Source organism: Panthera uncia (assembly GCF_023721935.1).
Source record: "Panthera uncia isolate 11264 chromosome B3 unlocalized genomic scaffold, Puncia_PCG_1.0 HiC_scaffold_1, whole genome shotgun sequence".
NCBI classification, from domain to species: domain Eukaryota; kingdom Metazoa; phylum Chordata; class Mammalia; order Carnivora; family Felidae; genus Panthera; species Panthera uncia.
Window position 1 is genome coordinate 92,143,767 of NW_026057582.1, and position 19,998 is coordinate 92,163,764.

The 19,998-nt window shown below is 34.4% G+C and overlaps 1 protein-coding gene across 3 annotated transcripts in view; it reads left to right on the forward strand.

Annotated features, from left to right (window-relative positions):
- The window catches only part of AP4E1 (adaptor related protein complex 4 subunit epsilon 1), a 62,076-nt gene that overhangs the window by 4,512 nt on the left and 37,566 nt on the right, over window positions 1–19,998 (forward strand). For 2 of the 3 annotated variants that reach the window (XM_049611673.1, XM_049611671.1), the window contains exons 3-8: window positions 1,267–1,390; window positions 5,593–5,666; window positions 6,916–7,037; window positions 10,676–10,835; window positions 13,493–13,659; window positions 16,942–17,015. In XM_049611673.1, the coding sequence (XP_049467630.1) occupies window positions 1,267–1,390; window positions 5,593–5,666; window positions 6,916–7,037; window positions 10,676–10,835; window positions 13,493–13,659; window positions 16,942–17,015 (721 nt within the window). Of the gene's footprint in view, window positions 1–1,266; window positions 1,391–5,592; window positions 5,667–6,915; window positions 7,038–10,675; window positions 10,836–13,492; window positions 13,660–16,941; window positions 17,016–19,998 lie in introns of those variants that run through there. The other variant, XM_049611672.1, reaches the window with a different exon arrangement.

Here is a 19,998-nt window from a genome sequence, read left to right on the forward strand (position 1 = left end):
AAAATAAAATAAAATAAAATAAAATAAAATAAAATAAAATAAAATAAAAAAATAAAGCTCTTCATATTTAAATATATAAATACGATATTCATATATAAAATATGAATGAAATATTGAATATTAATGTCCTTACCTTAAAATATGTTACTGTTTTCTAAGTATTTTGTGATTTAATAACCTTGTAATATACCAACCCTAATAAGATAAATGGGTATTTACCTAATAAGATTTTTAGTTATTAAAATAGTCTGTGAGCTTATTATGAAACACATTTTATTTCTATTTTTTATTTATGATTAAAATTTGCTATAAATATTGAGAATGCAAAAATTATTATATTATAAAACACATTTATAGAATCTCCTAAAACAGCTTTTTAGCTTGTGTTGTAAATATTGAAAGACCCAGTTAAAAAATTAAATAATTAGAAATGCTATACCATTAATGATACCATACCCTTCAGTTCCTAATTGAGAATTGTTTAGAAAGAATGCCTTTACGGGTGCCTGGGTGACTCAGTCGATTGAGCGGCTGACTTCAGCTCAGGTCATGATCTCATGGTCCATGGGTTCGAGCCCCACATCAGACTCTTCTGACAGCTGGGAATCTGGAGCCTGCTTCGGATTCTGTGTCTCCCTCTCTGTGCTTACCCTGCTTGCTCGCTCTCTCTCTCTCTCTCTCTCCCTCTCTCAAAAAGTAAACAAACATTAAAAAAAGAAGAAGAAAACAATGCCTATAAAACAAACTGTTGCATATTATGTACAGCAAAATAATTCTGAAAAAAGTTCAGGTGCAATTTGGTTTTCAAATATGAAAATTATTTTCTTTACAAATTATTACCAACTTATGGGAATTTTATGGATGTCTTCATTTGACAAAGTGTATTAAAATGATGTGCTCTGTTCTAGAAGCCAAGTCATATTACTATGGGTGAAATTTTGTCTGAGGACCAGGTGTCTCCCATTGTAACTAAATTTTTCACAGGTACACCTAGAATTAGAAATAGATACAGTTGATTTATTTTTTGATGTTGCCACTAACAAAATGTTGAAATAATTTTACTAAAATCAGTACTGTTGGTAAGCTAAGTTTTGGAGCAACTTCTATTTATAAAGTTTGACTTCAGGTTATTAATTTATTATATATGTGTATGTTATTTCTTCAGTGCTAGGATTAAAGGATTCCTCTGTGAAATGGTTGCAACATAATGAAAAAAACCCAAAACATTCTATTTGTTTATGCAGTTACTGGATATTTGCTTTTCAGAGAATGATGAAGGAGTGTATGGTGAGACTTATATATTGTGAAATGCTTGGATATGATGCTTCCTTTGGCTACATACATGCGATCAAGTTGGCACAACAAGGAAACCTTTTAGAAAAAAGAGTAGGTATGTATGTGTTTAAGATTTTAATACTAAATGTTCTTAAAGTACCAGCTACTATGTAAAATGAGTAATGGCAGGTATATAGTGTGTTTTTAGAACATTGCCTTGTAATTTCCAAAACTTTAAAAGGGAACACTTCAAAAACTTAAAGCCTATAAGTGAAATCAGTCTTACTGATTCTATCCTGTTTTTGTGATAGATGAGCATCTATACTTGTCAAAGTTCATTAAACTGTACACTTAAAATGGGCGAATTTTCTTCAGTGTAAATTATACCTCCACAAAGCTGATTTTAAAGTCTAACATCATCAGTTTAATGATCAGAAATGTTTCTTTATAGAATAAAAACTGAAATTGACTTGAATAATTTAAAATATCCTGTTCTCAGTTTCACAAATGTTAGCTGTGAGGATTAGAGGTATCTTTTAAAAATGTTTGTCTCCTTAATCAACCTTTAGGGCTCTTAGGAAATATCCTTTAAATCTTTTATTCATGTAGGTTCAGCTGTGTATCAAAATCCAAGAAGGAAGCACTTTAGAGTCATATAGGAGTATAACATGTTCTGTCTTCAAAGGAGTTGATGGTGTCATGTTGTCAAGGACCAGCATTCTTCACAAATATCTGTGCTGTCAGATAATGGGATAGGAAAGGGAGATAGTTTGCTAAAGATTCTGAGACTAGCTGTACCCATTATTCTACTTACTGAAACTCACTTCACTCTTCTAGATTTATTGTATTCTTCCCTCCAAGGGAATGTCCTCTGTTGTCTCTCCCTTCTCATATTCGAAATCAAGTTTTAACTCTTCTTTTATCACTCTGGTGGCTTTTACCATCATCTTTGGGTGGTATCTTTTCATATATTAATGTCTTAGCTCTTGAACTAATTCTAAGATCCCCAAGGACAGGGAAATTTTGAAAACGATAGTCAATATTAGGTGGTTGGTGCTGTAATTTTGTACGACTTGCTATATTGTGCTTCTTAGACTGGCATACCATTTTTTTCATTTTCAATTTAATTTTATTATTAAAAATATATAAAGTTCAAAAGTTAAGACCTTATAAAAAGGTATAATCAAACAAGTCTCACTTTTAATTTCTAGTCCCTCTTACCCAGTTTGCTCCTTACTGCCATAAGTAACCATTTTCATTAGTTTGTAATTAATCTTTCCATTGTTTCTTCTTGCAAAACAAGCAAATGCATGGGAACACACTCATAAACTCTCTTTTACACAAATGATAACATGCTGTATAGATTATTATACACCTTGTTTTGACATCTTCATACTCTTACACAGTTGCATAGTTTTCATTGGATGGATGGATAGGCCATCATTTTTTTCAATCAGGTCCCTATTGGTGGACATGTGGGTTATTATTTTTTTTTCTCTTGTAAATAATGTTGCAGTGAATAACCTTGTACCTGTGTTATTCATAGTTCCGGAGGCTTATTTTAATAGAGACCTCAGAGTCATTTTTATTGAGATTCATGATCTTAGGGAAATATTTTATTGCCAAGTAGAGGAACTTATTCCTGCAGGTATCAGACATTTTTCATGTGTGCTAGTGAGTATAAGTTTTTTTTAAGATATCATTTAAACCTTCTGTATGTCTTCATTGTGTTATTATTGCCTTTTCAACTCTCCTGAGACTTCTAAGGTTAGCTTTGGTGCTTTCTCTGATGGAGATGCCTTCTTCTTTTTATTTACTTACTATTTTTAAATTTTTTTAATGTTTCTTTTTGAGAGAGAGGGAGAGAGAGAGAGAGAGAGAGAGAGACAGAACGTGAGTGGGGGAGGGGCAGAGAGCGAGGGAGACATAGAATCCAAAGCAGACTCCAGACTCTGAGCTGTCAGCACAGAGCCTGATGCAGGACTCAAACCCACAGACTACGAGATCATGACCTGAGCCGAAGTCAGATGCTTTAGCTGATTGAGCCACCCAGGTGCCCCTATTATTATTTTTTTAAGGTTTGTTTGTTTGTTTGTTTATTTATTTTATTTACTTTTAAATTTTATTTTATTTTTTAATTTACATCCAAGTTAGTTAGCATATAGTGCAACAATGGTTTCAGGAGTAGATTCTTTAATGCCCCTTACCCATTTAGCTCATCCCCCCTCCCACAACCCCACCAGTAACCCTCTGTTTGTTCTCCATAAGAGTCTCTTATGTTTTGTCCCCCTCCCTGTTTTTATATTATTTTTGCTTCCCTTCCCTTCTGTTCATCTGTTTTGTATCTTAAAGTCCTCATATGAGTGAAGTCATATGATATTTGTCTTTCTCTGACTAATTTCACTTAGCATAATACCCTCTAGTTCCATCCACGTAGTTGTGAAATGTTTACTTATTTTTGAGGGAAAGAGAAAGGGAGGGGCAGAGAGAGAGAGGGAGAGAATCCTAAGCAGGCTCCACGCTGTCAGTGCAGAGCCTGACTCTGAGCTCGGACTCACAAACCATGAGAACATGACCTGAGCCAGAATCAAATGTCGGATGCTTAACTGAGAGAACCACTCAGGTGCCCCCACCTTATTATTTTTATATGTTGTTGAATATATAAATTTCAGCACCCATTAAGTTAGGCATTATGTTGGGTGCTTTATCTTATGAGATAGGTGAAAACTGAAGCTCAGAAAGGTTAAGTCACTTGTCCAAGGTCATATAGCTAGTAGATAGTGGAGCCAGAATGTAAACCCCAAGTTTCTATGAATCAAAGCCTGTATTCTTACCCTATATGTCACTCTTTCATATCAAGCATGCTCCATAATCTAGTCATTATTCTTTGCTTTCTGGAACCTTTTCATTTTTTGAGTTCACTGAATATTTTTTTCCCTGTTTCCTGACTGTCACAATAGTTAAGATATTCTTTGTAACAGAGTTAAGGTTTCCTTGATATGGTCTTTGAAATTATTCATCTTCTTCTACCTTGATATTGGTGACTTGGGTGTGGGTGATACCTTAGCTGATCACGAGTTTTCAGCAATCAGATAAGAAGTTTTTTCTTTAAATGCTTTCTAGGGTTTTCTCCTTTCTTGCCCCTGCTTAGTTGTTTTTTCTCTCTTGCCCTGCTCCTCTGACCTTTAGTGAAGATGTTGCTGTGGGTCATACCCTTTCTTCTTGGTTGTGAGAATAGGTAATTTCTTATAGTTTCCCATGATTCCCAGTAGACACAGACATGATGGGGACAGTTAGCATTAGAATCCCTAATGAAAGAGCCGAAAGAATTGAGAAGAATGAAACACAGTGAGGATAGGTGTCAGGGAATAGGGCCTCAGGATAGACCATGGAGAGACAGGACAGCATAGGGATTAAAACATGAACTAACTCCTGGCTGGGTTTGAGTGCTGGCTTCACCATGTAATAGCTATAGACTGTGGTCATTTACCCTTTTTCGTCCTTATTATTCTTTTTGGGATAATTATACCTACTTCATACAGTTGTGAGGATTGAATGAGGTAAGGCTTGTAATGTACTGATCCACAGTAACTGTCTAACAAATGTTCTCAATCTGAAGAGTGACAAGAAAATGACATGGAGTAGCTAGATTCCATATACATGGCATTTGCCATAGTATTAATGTATTTCTTCAACCCTAAGATGTACTTTTTTATGTTTTAATATTATTGAAATAAAAATGCTTATTTAAATCAAGTACACGTATTGTGGTAGATAGTGTTTCTTTCCTCAACAACTGTTATTCCTTCAATAGTGTATCTCCAAATGAGAAAATAGATATTGTGTATGGCTTAATATGTGATTTACATCATACAGGTTGGTATTAGGTAGCTCATTCAATAATAAGAAATAGCCAGTAACTCACTAGTAACTATAGTAACTATTTTTATATAGTTATCTTTGGCTGTAAGATAGAAAATGTAATGTTTTAATTGATTGTGTAGAGATATGCACAGAAGATAGAAGGCATATATTTCTAATGTCATTTATAAGACTTTAAGTTGGTACATATAGCATCTTTTCCATTTTGGTGACAATCCTGTGAAATACAGAATTCTGAAAGATTTCAAGATAAAGAACATCTGAAATCTTCCTGAAGTTTTTGAACTTCATATTTTCCAATCTGTTTTTATAGTTACCTGTAGTTGTTATCTTTGACACTTAAATTTTGGAATATATTATTGCTTTGTTTAACTTTTCCTGGGAAAAGTCATTTTAGGCAGGTAATAATGAGACTTTTCCCCTCAAATTTTATAGGTTATTTGGCTGTTTCTTTATTTCTACATGAAAGTCATGAGCTGTTGCTTCTCCTTGTGAATACAGTTGTAAAGGTACTGTACTATATGTTGGTTAGTATGAAGTCTTAAGTTAGTCCTGCGGGCTTCTGACATTTCACCTCTATCATATTGAGTTAGATATTTTTGGAAGAAGCCAGGCTTACAGAATGGGCTTAGGAAGATCTTTTAGATCCGTTTCTGAGTTTGTAAAATGAAGTTAATAATAGAACTTAGCCAAGTTGTAAGGGTTAAATGGAACACTATGTTAAAGTAGGAAGTAGTTGCTCCTGCCGCTCGCTCTTATTATTGTTTCATTTAAAAGCAGATCTCCAGGGGCACCTGGGTGGCTCAGTGGATTAAGCATCTGACTCTTGATCTCAACTCAGGTCTTGATCTCAGGATTGTGAGTTGAAGCCCTGTGTTGGGCTCCACACTAGGCGTGGCGCCTAGTTAAAAAAAAAGCAAGAGAGCAATCATGCAGCTCTGCAGACCTTTAGTCAGATCCACTTTTCTGACTGTCTTTTTCTTCAGGATCTCTTCTAAAAGGGTATAGATATAAACTGAATAATTGAAGTCTTTCAAATTCTAAAAGTCATTTTTAAGGAGAATAGAGTATAATTGGGTAACTGAAATTTATAGATAATAAAAATACAGTGTAATCCACACAGTGTTTTTTCCTGTTAAACTTTGGATCAAAATTAGTAATGAAGTGTAATCAAACTGTTGAGCTCTTCCATGTTTTTCTGGATGTATGACTCTGTGTATGTGAATGTGTATAGGGTACTTTCTGAATTTTAAGTTACATACTCTTTTAAGGTTACTAGTAGCTTAAATTTTTCAGGATTTTCCAAAATAAATTTATGTTTCCAAAATAAAGCTGTTCGAATGATTTATAAACTTTGTGCATGTAGAAGTATATAAACACACACATTGTATACAATCTAGAATTACTTCCTTTTAAACATCTACTCAATTAACAAGAAAAAAATTCAAAGATTGGTTTTGTTATTAGTTTAGAAAAGTTTTAAACGCTGTAGTAAAGGAGACTACTATGGGTCAGTGTCAGAACAGAAATACAGTTTCCTTTTGGATCAGTTGCTTTTTGGCTATATGTATCTTAATTGACTCTATTAAGGGAAATGAAACAGTAGGATATTCCTACACAATATGAGGTAAACCTGAATGTACAAATTGATTATAGAGTTAGTAGAAAACCATAAAGTATGTAGGGCCATTGCAGTATTGAACTCAACCTAGTTTCAAAATGTGCACTGAATATTTGTTTGCTCACTGATTATGTCAGGACTTGCAGAGCACTAACCTGGTAGAAGTATGCATGGCACTTACTGTCGTCAGCCAGATATTCCCTCGAGAAATGATTCCAGCTGTTCTCCCATTAATTGAAGATAAACTTCAACATTCTAAGTAAGTAAATTCTTTTTGGGTATGTGTCTATACTATATATTTCAAAATAAAAATTTATACTAAAAAACTTATTGTAACTTTAACTTAATGCTGCCAGGGTAGAGGATAGACTTAGACTGCCTGATACAATGCAGAAATCTCTGATAGCATTGTCCCTTATTTTATGTGGTTTTGAGACAATGTTAGGCAGCTTTCTAAAGTTAAGCCAAGAGGCAGTGAGGTTTGGTGTCAGGAATCTGTGGCTTTCCTCCCAGTTCTACCACTAACCAGTAGTGGTCCTGTTTTTCCTTTGACTATGTGGGATTGGTTGAAACATGTTAGTTTTCACAAAGTTGTTTTGAGGATAAAGTGGAATAATGGAAAAAAATTGGCAGTGAGTGGTTCACGTGCTGTGAATGCAGGGCTTCAGTGTACGGGGGATGCTTTGATGGCAAAACTGTAACATTCAGATTCTGTTTTATAGCAAAATATATCCAAATAAACCTTAACTTGTAGTATTTTGCTAATCTTACCTTGTAAGATTCCTTAACTCTTTCCTTATCAGCTTGAATTTTTTTTTCCTTCAAAGATTTTATTTTAATTCAAGCTAGTTAACATATAGTGTAGTATTGGTTTCAGAAGTAGAACTCAGTGATTAATCACTTACGTATAACACCTGGTGCTCATCACAAGTGCCCTCCTTAGTACCTGTTACCCATTTAATGCCCAGCACCCTTTAGCCCATCTCCCTACCCACCTTCCTTCCAGCATCCCTCAGTTTGAGCTTGACTTACCTTTTCACTAATTATTTTGTTTTATTGTGTTATTTTGGGTTTTTTTTTTGTTTGTTTTTGACAAGCCCCTTAACTTTATAACCTTTAGAACTAGGAACAGTTTGCAATCATTTTCTTTTTTCTTTTCTTTTTTCTTTCTTTTCTTTTCTTTTCTTTTGTTTTCTTCTTTCTTCTATTTCTTTCTGTTTTTTTTGTATTACAATATTTTAGTTATATTCTTTTTTTTTTTAATTAAAATTTTTTTAGTGTTTATTTTTGAGAGGGTGGGGTGGAGCTGAGAGAGAGGGAGACAGAATCCAAAGCAGTCTCTGCACTGTCAGCACAAAGCCTGACATGGGGCTCAAACCCATGAACCGTGAGATCATGACCTGTGCCAAAGTTGGATGCTCAACCAACTGAGCTACCCAGGTACCCCAATATACATACATTCTTAATAAAAATATTTTGTTGCTCATAACAACATTTCTTTATTTTATATGTTTTTTTAAACTAGTATTTTTAGTGTTCTAAGATTAAAAAATTTTGTCTTATGGTTTGTATTCTTTAAGAAATTTTGGACCATGAAACTTCTGGCTAAAATGATAGCTTTTACTAAGAATTATGGAATAACTTCATAAGTTTTTCATACTTGTTTTAATGCTTTGTTTATGTCAAATCTGTCTTCAGAACAAATGATGGATGTAAACGATTAATTACTGGAAATAAAATACTAGTTTTTCTTAGATAATTACAGGTTGATCTGATGATAGCAGAGCATTATTTTTGTGTAATTTTTCCATACCCACACTGTTTTGTGATAATGGTACTTACTGATCCTTTGTTTGAAATCCTTCTGAGAACTGAATTTTTTCCTTATTGCTTCCCATGTGCTCTAATTTCAAATATTGGTATCTCCTGTCTTCTACCAGTTAGACTTTTTGAAATTCTGCTTCTGTAGTTATGCCCATAACTAACTCCATGCAGAAAAATATGGGTCAGAGCTATAGGTATGCTAGTGGATGTCACAAAGAAGATGTGGCTTGCACTTGACTTTTGAGTTTCACCGTGCCAGACCTAGAGCCCCAATCTAGGTCTCTTGATGTCTTTTGTTAGTACCACCACATAGGGCCAGGCCTAGGGATTCCTGAGCCTGTTAAGTATTTGTATTCTTTTATCTCACCTCATTTACCTACTCTCTCAGAACTGATATTGGTTAACACTCAATAGCAATATATTGAGATATAGTTTACAGTCACCATAGTATTAATACTACTGGCAAATCTGTTGTTAACCTACTTTTTCTTTCCATATCAAAATAATTTTCCATCATGGCATAGTTTGCCTAGGAAAGTAGTGAGTTGCTTGTTAATGGAATTTAGCAGAAGCTGGAGGACATTTTTTAGGAATCTTATAAAAGATACTCTTTTTTTTTTTTTTTAAGTTTATTTATTTATTTTGAGAAAGCCAGAGAGAACACAAGTCAGGGAGGGGCAGAGAGAGAGGGAGACAGAGTCCCAAGCAGTCTCTGTATTGTCAGCATGGAGCCTGATGCGGGGCTCAAATTCACAAAACCATATCATGACCTGAGCCAAAACCAAGAGTCGGATGCTTAACCGACTAAGCCACCCAGGCGTCCCATAGAAAGTATTTTTGATTGGAACACAGAAGATTGCATTGAGTAATCTCAGTTTGGAGATTCTGTGATTTTAGGTAACAGAAATATATACTAAGGAACCCTAATAGTAAATACTTTAGTTTTGTGACATTTGCTGCTGTTATGAACACTGCCAGCATAGCCTGCCTGCAAATATATTTAGAAATAGGCATGAGTGAGAATTAACAAGGAAATGTACTAACTTGGAAATTACATTATGAACATAAGATAGTGACTTGTTATTTTGCTTCTTGTGTGCTAGACATTATCTGTTAAAAATTAAGTGTAAGGGACACCTGGGTGGCTCAGTCAGTTGAGAGCCCGACTTCGGCTCAGGTCATGATCTCACAGTTTGTGGGTTCAAGCCCCGCATAGGGCCCTGTGCTGACAGCTCGGAGCCTGGAGCCTGCTTCGGATTCTGTGTCTACCTCTCTCTCTCTCTGCCCCTCCCCTGCTCATGCTCTGTCTCTCTCTCTCTCTCTCAAAAATAAATAAACATGAAAAAAATTAAAAAAAAAATTAAGTGTAAGACTAGCATATACTTTCCTCTTTGTTGTAATGACATTTCTGAAACGTGAGCTGGAAAAGGGGAGGAGTGACATTTTTAATGTGAGTCTTCCTATTGCCCTGGCTCCCTAAAGTATTACAAGTATGCTTGCCCATGGTACAAAAGAAGAAATCTTTAAAGGTATAATGTTAATGAGATTTTATTAATTTTTAAATAAAATAATAAATATTAACAAAATAATAAAATAAAATAATGTTATAATAAAATATAATAATACATATTAATTTATTGATATCAACATTGATAAATATACTGTATAATATTACTAGCCAGAGTTACTTCTTACAGATTTGAACTGTTGATTCTTTTCCCAATTTCTAGAGAGATGGCTTTCAAAAATGGAATTAGGGAATTAAGGAATTTATTTATCTTTCTTGTTTGTTCTGGTTTCAAAACTAATATGTGCTTGTTACCAAAAATTCTGTACCTAAAGAAATATATAATATGAGCAGTTAAAATCTTTTGAGGTCTTACCTCCGAGAGATAACTACTTTTTATAGTTTGATGGATTGGAATATAGAAATTAACAATAAGTGTGTAATTCTTTCTTTCTTTTTGTTTTAAGGTAATAGCTGATATTGTGAAATCATCTTGTGTACAATATTTTCAAACTAAATGCCTGTGGATTCAGACAGTTTGTTTAGATTTTATTTTTTCTCTTTAGGGAGATTATACGAAGAAAAGCTGTTCTGGCATTATATAAATTCCATCTCATTGCTCCTAATCAAGTACAGCATATCCATATTAAGTTTCGGAAAGCACTTTGTGACAGAGATGTTGGCGTCATGGCTGCTTCTTTGCACATATACTTTAGGATGATTAAGGTAAGTTGGAAATTTCAGGAAGTACTGAGTAATTGCCATTAGAAAAATGTAATTATGGAATAAAAAGAACTCACATTTTTCAGTAAAATTCTTAATGAACATGTCAAGTTTTTATTATTGACTTTTTAATAGTAATTTTTATAAGTTGTTGATAGCATGAGTTGTAGGCACATTACAGAATTAGTCTTTTTTTTAAATGCCTAAGTTTTTTGTGTTACTAAAGATGCATGGAAAAATGGTAGCTATGGAAGGTGATTGAAATTTGCAGATTTGTGGTTTTTAAAAACAATTTTTTTTAATTAGTTTTCTTTATTTTTGAGAGGCAGAGTGAGACAGAGCACGCGTGAGGGAGGGGCAGAGAGAGAGGAAGACACAGAATTGGAGGCAGGCTCCAGGCTCTGAGCGGTCAGCATAGAGCCCGATGTGGGGCCTGAACTCATGAACCGTGAGATCATGACTTGAGCCGAAGTCGGACGCTCAACCGACTGAGCCACCCAGGCGCCCCCAGATTTGTGGTTTTTTAAGCGGTGACTTTTATACGACTTCATAAAATGCATAAGAGCTTATTGAAATGAGGAGAGCTGGTGGAGGGTGTGTAAACTATAGATTATGGTGCTGACTCCTTAAATTGATACTGTGTCAGATGAAGAAGGAAGGTTGAATGGTATGGTAACATTTTCTAAATGGTGATATGAGTTTATACTAATTCAGCCCCAGTGCATTGCCTGAAACCCTTTGTATTCCATGTGAGATATTCCATGATGAGTACTGTAAAACAAAATGGAATATGTCACTGAATTAAATTTACAGTTACAGAACTGAAAGTTGTGTTCATTTTTATTCATTATGCTCCAAAATAGATTTGGTATAAATAGATACTTGATATTAAATCTTGTTTTTCCTCTAACGTTTACTAAACTTTGAAAGAGCTATTATTTCCCTTCCAAAAATGTGTCGTTGATAGTGAAATAAAAATTACGATGAGGAATCTAATGTTTATTCTGAGGAATATGTATTTAAATTCCCCAGTCCAAGAGATTAGTCAGATAGATAATCAAAACACACTCATTCAGAACACAGGTATGTTTAAATACAATAGGGTTAATTAATTTTTAAAAGGCAGATGCACTGATTTTGGGAGGTTTGAGTAGACTTGACTGTGCCCTGTGCTCTTCCACCCAGAACACATTTATTTATTATTGTTATATTTGATGTTTGTTTATTTATTTGAGAGAGACAGAGAAAGTGCATGTGGGAGAGGGGCAGAGAGAGAGAGAGGGAGAGAAAGAATCCCTCTGCACTGACAGTGCAGCGTGACACAGGACTCGATCTCACAAACCATGAGATCATGACCTGAACCAAAATCAGGAGTCCCACACTTAACCAACGGCGCCACCCAGGCACCCCTATTTTTGGTCTTAAATTGCAGTTTGAAACTGTTCATAAGCACTAAGGGCAAACTGAGTTAATCTCAAACTTAAATTAATCTCTTAATGTGGCAGTACTTCACTAGTAGTTCTTGATTAACCACCTAATGGACATCTGCTAATTCAATGTGTGACTTAAAGATAGTGTTATATTAGCCAAAAATGGGGTCAATGTTCAAGGGTGCTAAGGAGATGAAATACAGTGGAGACAGTATAAATGATCACATTGATGTATTTATTGTGTGTATGAGAGAGAGAGAGAGAGAGAGAGATGGGAAGTGAGGGAAAGGATGTGAGAAATAAGGAGAATAGAATAGGAAAGAATATAGCTTAAGGGAAAAAAACTGATTTCTGTTTTTGCCTTCTTACCCTATTTCTCTATATTATGAAGACTTTTTAAAAACTATTTTATTTATTAATTTATTAAGACTTTTATCTATTTTTAAAAAAAGATATATATTTTTTCTTTTAGAGAGAGAGAGAGTGAGTGAGCAGGGAAGAGGGGCAGAGGGAGAGAGAGAGAATCCCCAGCAGGCTCCATCCCCAGCAGTCCATCCCCAGGCTGACATGGGGCTTGATCCCACGACCCTGAGATCATGACCTGAGCTGAAATCAAGAGTTGGATGCTTAACTGACTGAGCCACCCAGGCGCCCTTTTTTTCACTTTTTGATTTAATTGCTGGTATTGGCTAACAAAAGTTCAATATAAGATATAATTATAAGAACTTATGAAATGTGATTAAGACTGTGTGGAGACAAGTAGTGAATGGTGGAAGCCTTTTGGGGGATGATTCAGCTTTGGATCAGGTAGTCAGAGTAGTTTCATCATGGAAGACATTAAACACATTAGAGTATGGTTTTATTTTTATTAAAAAAATTTTTTTAATGTTTTTATTTATTTTGAGAGAGAGAGACTGAGCGCGAGCTGGGGCGGGGCAGAGAGAGTGGGAGACACAGAATCCAAAGCAGGTCCCAGGCTCTGAGCTGTCAGCACATAGCCAGACGTGGGACTTGAACTCGTGAACCACGAGATCATGACCTGAGCTGAAGTTGGATGCTTAACCATTGAGCCACCCAGGTGCCCCTAGAGTACTGTTTTATTAAATGTGAACATGCAGCTTCTAAGTTAACATGCCCTAAGTTAGATTTTGTATGGCATTTAAACCAGGTCTATTTTATATTTGATAAGAGATTATTATTAATAGAAAGTTTTTTGTTTTTTGGGTATAGGAGAATTCATCTGGATATAAAGACTTGACGGGGAGTTTTGTAACAATTTTGAAGCAAGTAGTTGGAGGAAAGCTCCCAGTAGATTTCAATTACCATAGTGTACCAGCACCATGGTTACAAATCCAGCTCTTGAGAATACTAGGACTTCTAGGAAAAGACGATCAAAGGTAAACTATTCTAAGCAAACTTGATACCCTGATAGCCTGTCACCTAGAAGTTTCATAAGTCAGATTCTCCCAATGTTTAATTGGCTTAATAATGATAAATAAATCACTGTAAGAAGTATATAATAGGTTTCTGGGATAATCCTGGCTCTCTGCTTATCTAATCCTGCTCATAGGGAAAGGTACCTCTGAAGCTCCATATCTTTCCTGAAGCCTTCTTAAACATTCTAGTTCAGGGATTTGGAAACTTTCTTTATTGTAAAGGGCCAGATAATAAATATTTGATGCTTTGTGGGCTGTATGTTGTCTGTTGAAGCCCGCTGTTGTATAACTTAAAAGCAATCATAGATAATACGTAATGAATGAGCACTACTGTATTCCAGAAAAACTTTTTATGGACATTAAAACTTGAATTTCGTATAATCTTTATGTATCATGAGATATTATTCTTTTTATTTTTTTCCCCATTTAAAAATGTAAGAACCATTCTTAGCCTGTAGCCATACAAATAGAAACATCCAGCCAGGATAGTCCTGGAGACAGTAGTTTGCTGACTCTTCCTCTGGTTGGATGTAAGTGTTTCATTTAATTCATTTGTCTGAATTACTCTTTTAGCCAATACTTTATATTAAAATTTTTATGGTGTCTTTTCAATTATGCATATTGTTTGTAACTTTTTATTTTCTCATAGTTTTTCTTTTTTTTTTTTAATGTTTATTTTTTGAAAGAGAGAGAGAGTACGAGTGGGGGAGAGGCAGAGAGAGAGAGGGAGACACAGAACCCAAAGAAGGCTCCAGGCTCTGAGCTGTCAGCACAGAACCTGACACAGGGCTTGAACTCATGAACGATGAGATCATGACCTGAGCTGAAGTCAGACACTTAACTGACTGAGTCACCCAGGTGCCCTTATTTTGTCATAGTTTTTCAGACTTACCAGAAAGTTCCAACAACAGATGAAGAAGCTTCCTTATACCTTTTACCTAGAGTCATCAATTATTTTCATATGTCTTATCATTCTTTCTCTTTCTATATATATGTGCATGTGTGCACATATATTAAAATTTTTTTTTCCTGAACCATTCAAGGACAAGTCTTTTAGTTCCCTTGAGAGCAAGTACCATGGCTGGAGTCCTTGATGTGTTTCTGTCTTAAGAAAATATTTGCTAGTCAGTGTTCTGACTTTATAAGATCTGGTTTTCCTTTATGCAGTACAGTACCTTCTAATTCTTTAGCCTAGCTTTACAAAGGGATTGTATTCTAGGCTGTTGCTCCTAGTAATGCCTTGTCAGTGTCATGCCAGTGTCCATCTGCCTATGAGCTCCTGGTGAGAGCTAGCTGGACTGTATCACTCTTGATATTGCTATGTCATTTTTTCTGTGTTTCTGACTCTAAATTCCTAGGTCAAAAAGCTGGAGGTGATGGGAGTAGATACACATGTTAGAAATGTTTGCTGTAATTTTATTTTATGTAATCCAGCCTATCCTATGGCATAGCTCTAGTTGGGAGTCCACTGGAATTCTGTTTTAAAATCACGAATTTCATAGTAGTGCATTCAGACTTCACTAGTCTAAAAAGGTCTGTTGACAATATATTGTCATGAAGTAACTATGGAGGCTTTTAGTGAATTTACTAAATTCATTAACTCATTATCTTCCTTCTTTCCTTTATAAATGAATTTGGGGAATACATACAAAGTTACAAAGAACGTACAAAGAGAGAGCTTACCTCCAGAGAGCTCAGTTGAATAGAATTAGGCTCAAGAAAATGAACAAAGAGTTAAACTCTTTTATGATGTTATGGAACATTAGAATATTTTTTCCTTTGTTGTCCCAACTCTGAGATTTTATGTTAACACAAATCTTGTAGTTCTTAAGACATGGTTAGTCCAGTGTGGCAAAGTAAAAATGGTATTTTATAGTAGGATTCTAATGTATTTAATTGAAAGAGTTAATTTAGTGGAAAAGTCTTCTTATATTTATGTTCTTTTATATCGCTTGTTTAGATATTTTCTTGTGTTTTATAGCAGTCTTCTTCTTAGGTTATTCCTGTTTGGCTTGATCATGTCTGCACGTGTTTCTATATTTTTATGTGGTTAATTATGACTCTTACGCCAGACATCAGCTTTTAAAATTGAGAAACTAGACTGTAATCTAGCTGTCGTATTACCAAATTTGAGGGGTGAATTGTAATGTCTGCTATGTGGTATTGTCTGGAAAAAGTGCTTACACATTAAAATGAGGGATTTTAGAATATGGTTCTGGATTTCACAGAATAGTTACACTTCAGTCAAGACAGAATAAAAGTCCATCCACTTCAAATTAAATTTTTATAGCTGCATATTTAGAAAAACATTTTCTGAAAAAGATGTAACATACATCATATGTCATTTGTATGGCCCCAGGTTATTTTGATCTTTTTGTTTATTTTACAGTGTAGTTTCTCTGCAAGACTACTGTGTGTATTCTGTGTTGATGGTAGTTTTTTTTCTATTGGTGCTTTTTGAATTTGTAAAACAGAGACAAATGCCGGTTGAGAAGTCATCGTTTCACACTAGCCTCTTGCAGAGAACTTTTCTAGGTTTTGAGATAGAGTGCTCTACAAAGCACTATATTTTCTTTTTCTTTCTTTCTTTCTTTCTTTCTTTCTTTCTTTCTTTCTCTCTCTCTCTCTCTCTCTCTCTTTCTTTCTTCACTGCGTTTTCTTACAGTATCTACCTCAACCCAGTTACCAGAACTGTAATCAGTGACCATAAAGACATAGGAGTGGTATAAACCTGTTTCACAAAATACAATTTCTTTATAGTTAACATAAATGAAAGTTAAACTTTTTCCCCAGAAAACCTAGTGCTGCTCAAAGAAAGACTAGTATTTGAATACTTTAAAAAAATTATTTGGTTAAAATACTGTCTGGAATAATCTGGATGTGGGAGATATTACTATCATAACTTGAAACAGGCAGAAATATTTTATTACAAATAAAATTATGAAAGGTAGTATGTTCAAAAAAACCCTGATTTGTACACTAGGTACAGGTAAAGAGCTGGTTGACTTATGTATATCTCTCCATGACATGACTAGTCAGTCATCTTTGATAAAACAGGAAATTAAACTCATGAAAAAGAGCAAATGGAACCTTGAAGAAGTGAAATTTCCATAACTTCATAAAATAAATTTTTTTCACTTCTTTTCTGTAGATCCTCAGTTTTAAAGAGAGAGAAGTTTGAAAAACTGTTTTATTGAGTTATAATACTATAATTCTACTGCAAATAAAATATCTTTTAAACAGGACAAGTGAATTAATGTATGATGTTCTTGATGAATCCTTACGAAGAGCCGAGTTAAATCACAATGTCACATATGGTAGGTAACATATATAAATGCTATTCTAAAAAATTACAGTGTTTTTCAGCATCATAGCAAAATGTGTGTTAGAATCTATAAATTCCAATAGAATCTTATATGTTAAATTTTAAGGTGGTTCTCTGGGTTATTCTTTTTCAGTGCAGGCATTAGATAACTAATAGAAATAATGGCAGTATTTTAAATGTTGATCTAAATTCATTATTAAAATTATCTCTCTTTTTAAAATATTCTTTAAGAGAAATTATATTGAAAATATTCATTAAGCATCTAATTGACTGTGAAGATAACCTGTTTAAGTAATACAGCTGTGAATAAAATAGTTATAATTGATTATATTATCATTGATCTCACAGATAGATAGATCATACATGGAAAGGGACAGGTGGAGTAAATGTTACAAAGGAGAGTTATTCCTTTGTATGGGAAAATATAGCAGCTAGTCTTAGATGAGAGGGAGAACAAGGAAGGTTTTATTGACATTTAAGAAGAGAACTGAAGGAAGGATAAGATATAGACAAAAACATATAGGATATATATATGGAATAACAGTATACTGTTCTGTGAGGAGACAGTAGTCATATGTTACATAAATTTTAAAAAGTAATTTAGTGATAGGAGATGAGTAATTTGGGGGAGAGGGTAGAGGACTGAGAAAAGTAACCAAAAAACTTTCAATCTTAATAGAGGGAGGAACTATTGGTTCTTTATTGATTAGTTTGAAAAAGCTCAGTAAAGAAACTGAGGTATTTGGAAATGTTCAGAAGCAAAGTAAAACAGTTTGAATTTTGCATGCTATAGAGAAAAATAGAAGAAGCATTGAGAGATTAACTCAAATGAGAAGTCATTTCTTTTTCTGGTAAAATACTGTGAAGTAGGGTTTGAAGACCATCCTGTTTTTTCAGACAGTGGTAAATGGTGAATCTTTAAGAACAATGATTGTAGAAATGTGGGATGGACTAGAGGGCAGAAATTATACTAGTTTAACTGTAAGAAAAGTGTTTGACAAAGATGGAGTTAGGAATAAGGAGAAAGAATTGCATATATGAGACTAATACAGGATTGATAATGCACATGACAGTGAATTGAGATGGTAAATTTTGGAAGATAGATTTATGTTTTGCATGGAAAAATGGTAATTAAGACATTGAAAGTGGTTTATTCATTTGTTCAACCAGTATTTATTGAAGGGTTACAAAACAAAAACTTGATTTGTAAACTAGGTACAGATTGAGGGAAGAGTTGATTGATTTATGTATTTCTCTGTGATAAGTACAGGAGATTAAAGGGAGAATAAGATAGACACAGTCCCTGCCCTTATGAGGGTATAGTGTAATGAACGGTTGATATTATGTAGGATCTTGCTGTGTAATGAGAAGAGTCAGGCCAGTGATAAGGATCATCCTTATTGACATGGGTGGTTTGTTTTAGGAGCTGTCAGAAGATCCAGACAAGTGTCAGAATCTTTGCAGGCAGCGAAGCTAAAAAGTTTTGCTTGAGATATAAGTGTGTAGGATAAGAGTTTGAAAGACTCTCAAGGAAGTCTGTTTAGAATCAGTTAAGGATCTGATTTTCTTTTTCTTGCACAATTTTTTTTTTTTTTTGGTAATTGACATTTCAGCTTTAATTTTTTTATTTTTTTGAATAGGTAATATATGCACATGGTTCAAAATTCAAAAGGTACAAAAAGGTATACAGTGAACAGTAAGTGTCCCTTTGACCCTTACCACCCACCACCCAGTTCCCCTTCTTGGAGATAACCACTGTTATCTGTTCCTTTTGATTTGGAGAGTACTGTATACCTGAGGAAATACTTTTTAATGTTCTCCCCTAGGGCACCTTTCCCTTATTAACATTTCTGGGACCAACACCAATAATTCATTTCTTTGTAGGCTGTCAGTGCAATGTTTTACCTTGCCATGGAAACCTTATAGTTTCTGTTGTTTTATTTATTTCTTTTATTAATCTTTCCATTGTTAGGCTTCCCCTCCATATTTGTATTGATACAGTTTATAACTTTGAGTGATTTTATCAATGATAGAATGTTCTCTGGTAATGCTGACACGAATATTTTATTGCTTAAGAATGTGAATTTTAAATCATGAACTTCATAAGGGAAGAGACTGTGTCTATCCCACTGTCTGGCACTAGGTTAATCAATGAGTAACACGTTTTAATTGAATTAAAGGAAGAGAAAAACTACTTTACTTTTATCAGTTATCTATATATAACTGATAACTTTTATCAGTTACCTGATTGGGTTTTAGCTTTTATACTTGCTAAATCATATTTTTTTGAAAATTCCATTATTTTAACTTACCTAAGTGTTAAGTCAAGACATAAATCCCATCAGAGATGTTTATTGAGTACTGTTATGTGCCAGGCATTGTGCAAAGTGATATAGAGGATGTGAAGGAGTGTAAAATGTAATCTTTGCCTTAAAGAAATTTACGATATAATGGTAGAACTAGCTTATTTATGAAAGAATAATATCAGTATAAGGCAGAATGCTAAGGGGTGATACAGAGAATAAATATTACAGGAGTCCAGTGGTAGAGATCACTGTGGGCCTGAGGACACACATAAGAGTTCATTGATATAATGGGGCCCTGACAGATAGTAAGGATACAGATAGCCAGAAGAGAGATCAGGGGGGTCTAGGTGAAGGGAACATGAGAAAAGGTACAGAAGTGGGGATATTTAAAACAGTTTCAGAGAATATCAACTTACCAGTCTACATGGACAGTTCATATTGGGAGCAGTGGAAAGGCCTTGGTGCAGAGGTTCTCTTGTGGCAGTCAAATGAGTTTGGGCTTTATACCATATAAATCCAGAGATATGGAAGACTTCTGGGCAAGGTACTGATAAGATGAGAGTAACATTTTTTAGTAAATTGGGAGAATTATAGAAAAGGAAGTACAAGGCACAGAACCATCAAAAGTAGATAGAAGTGCATTTCCCTGTTTTTCCCACTTAATAGACA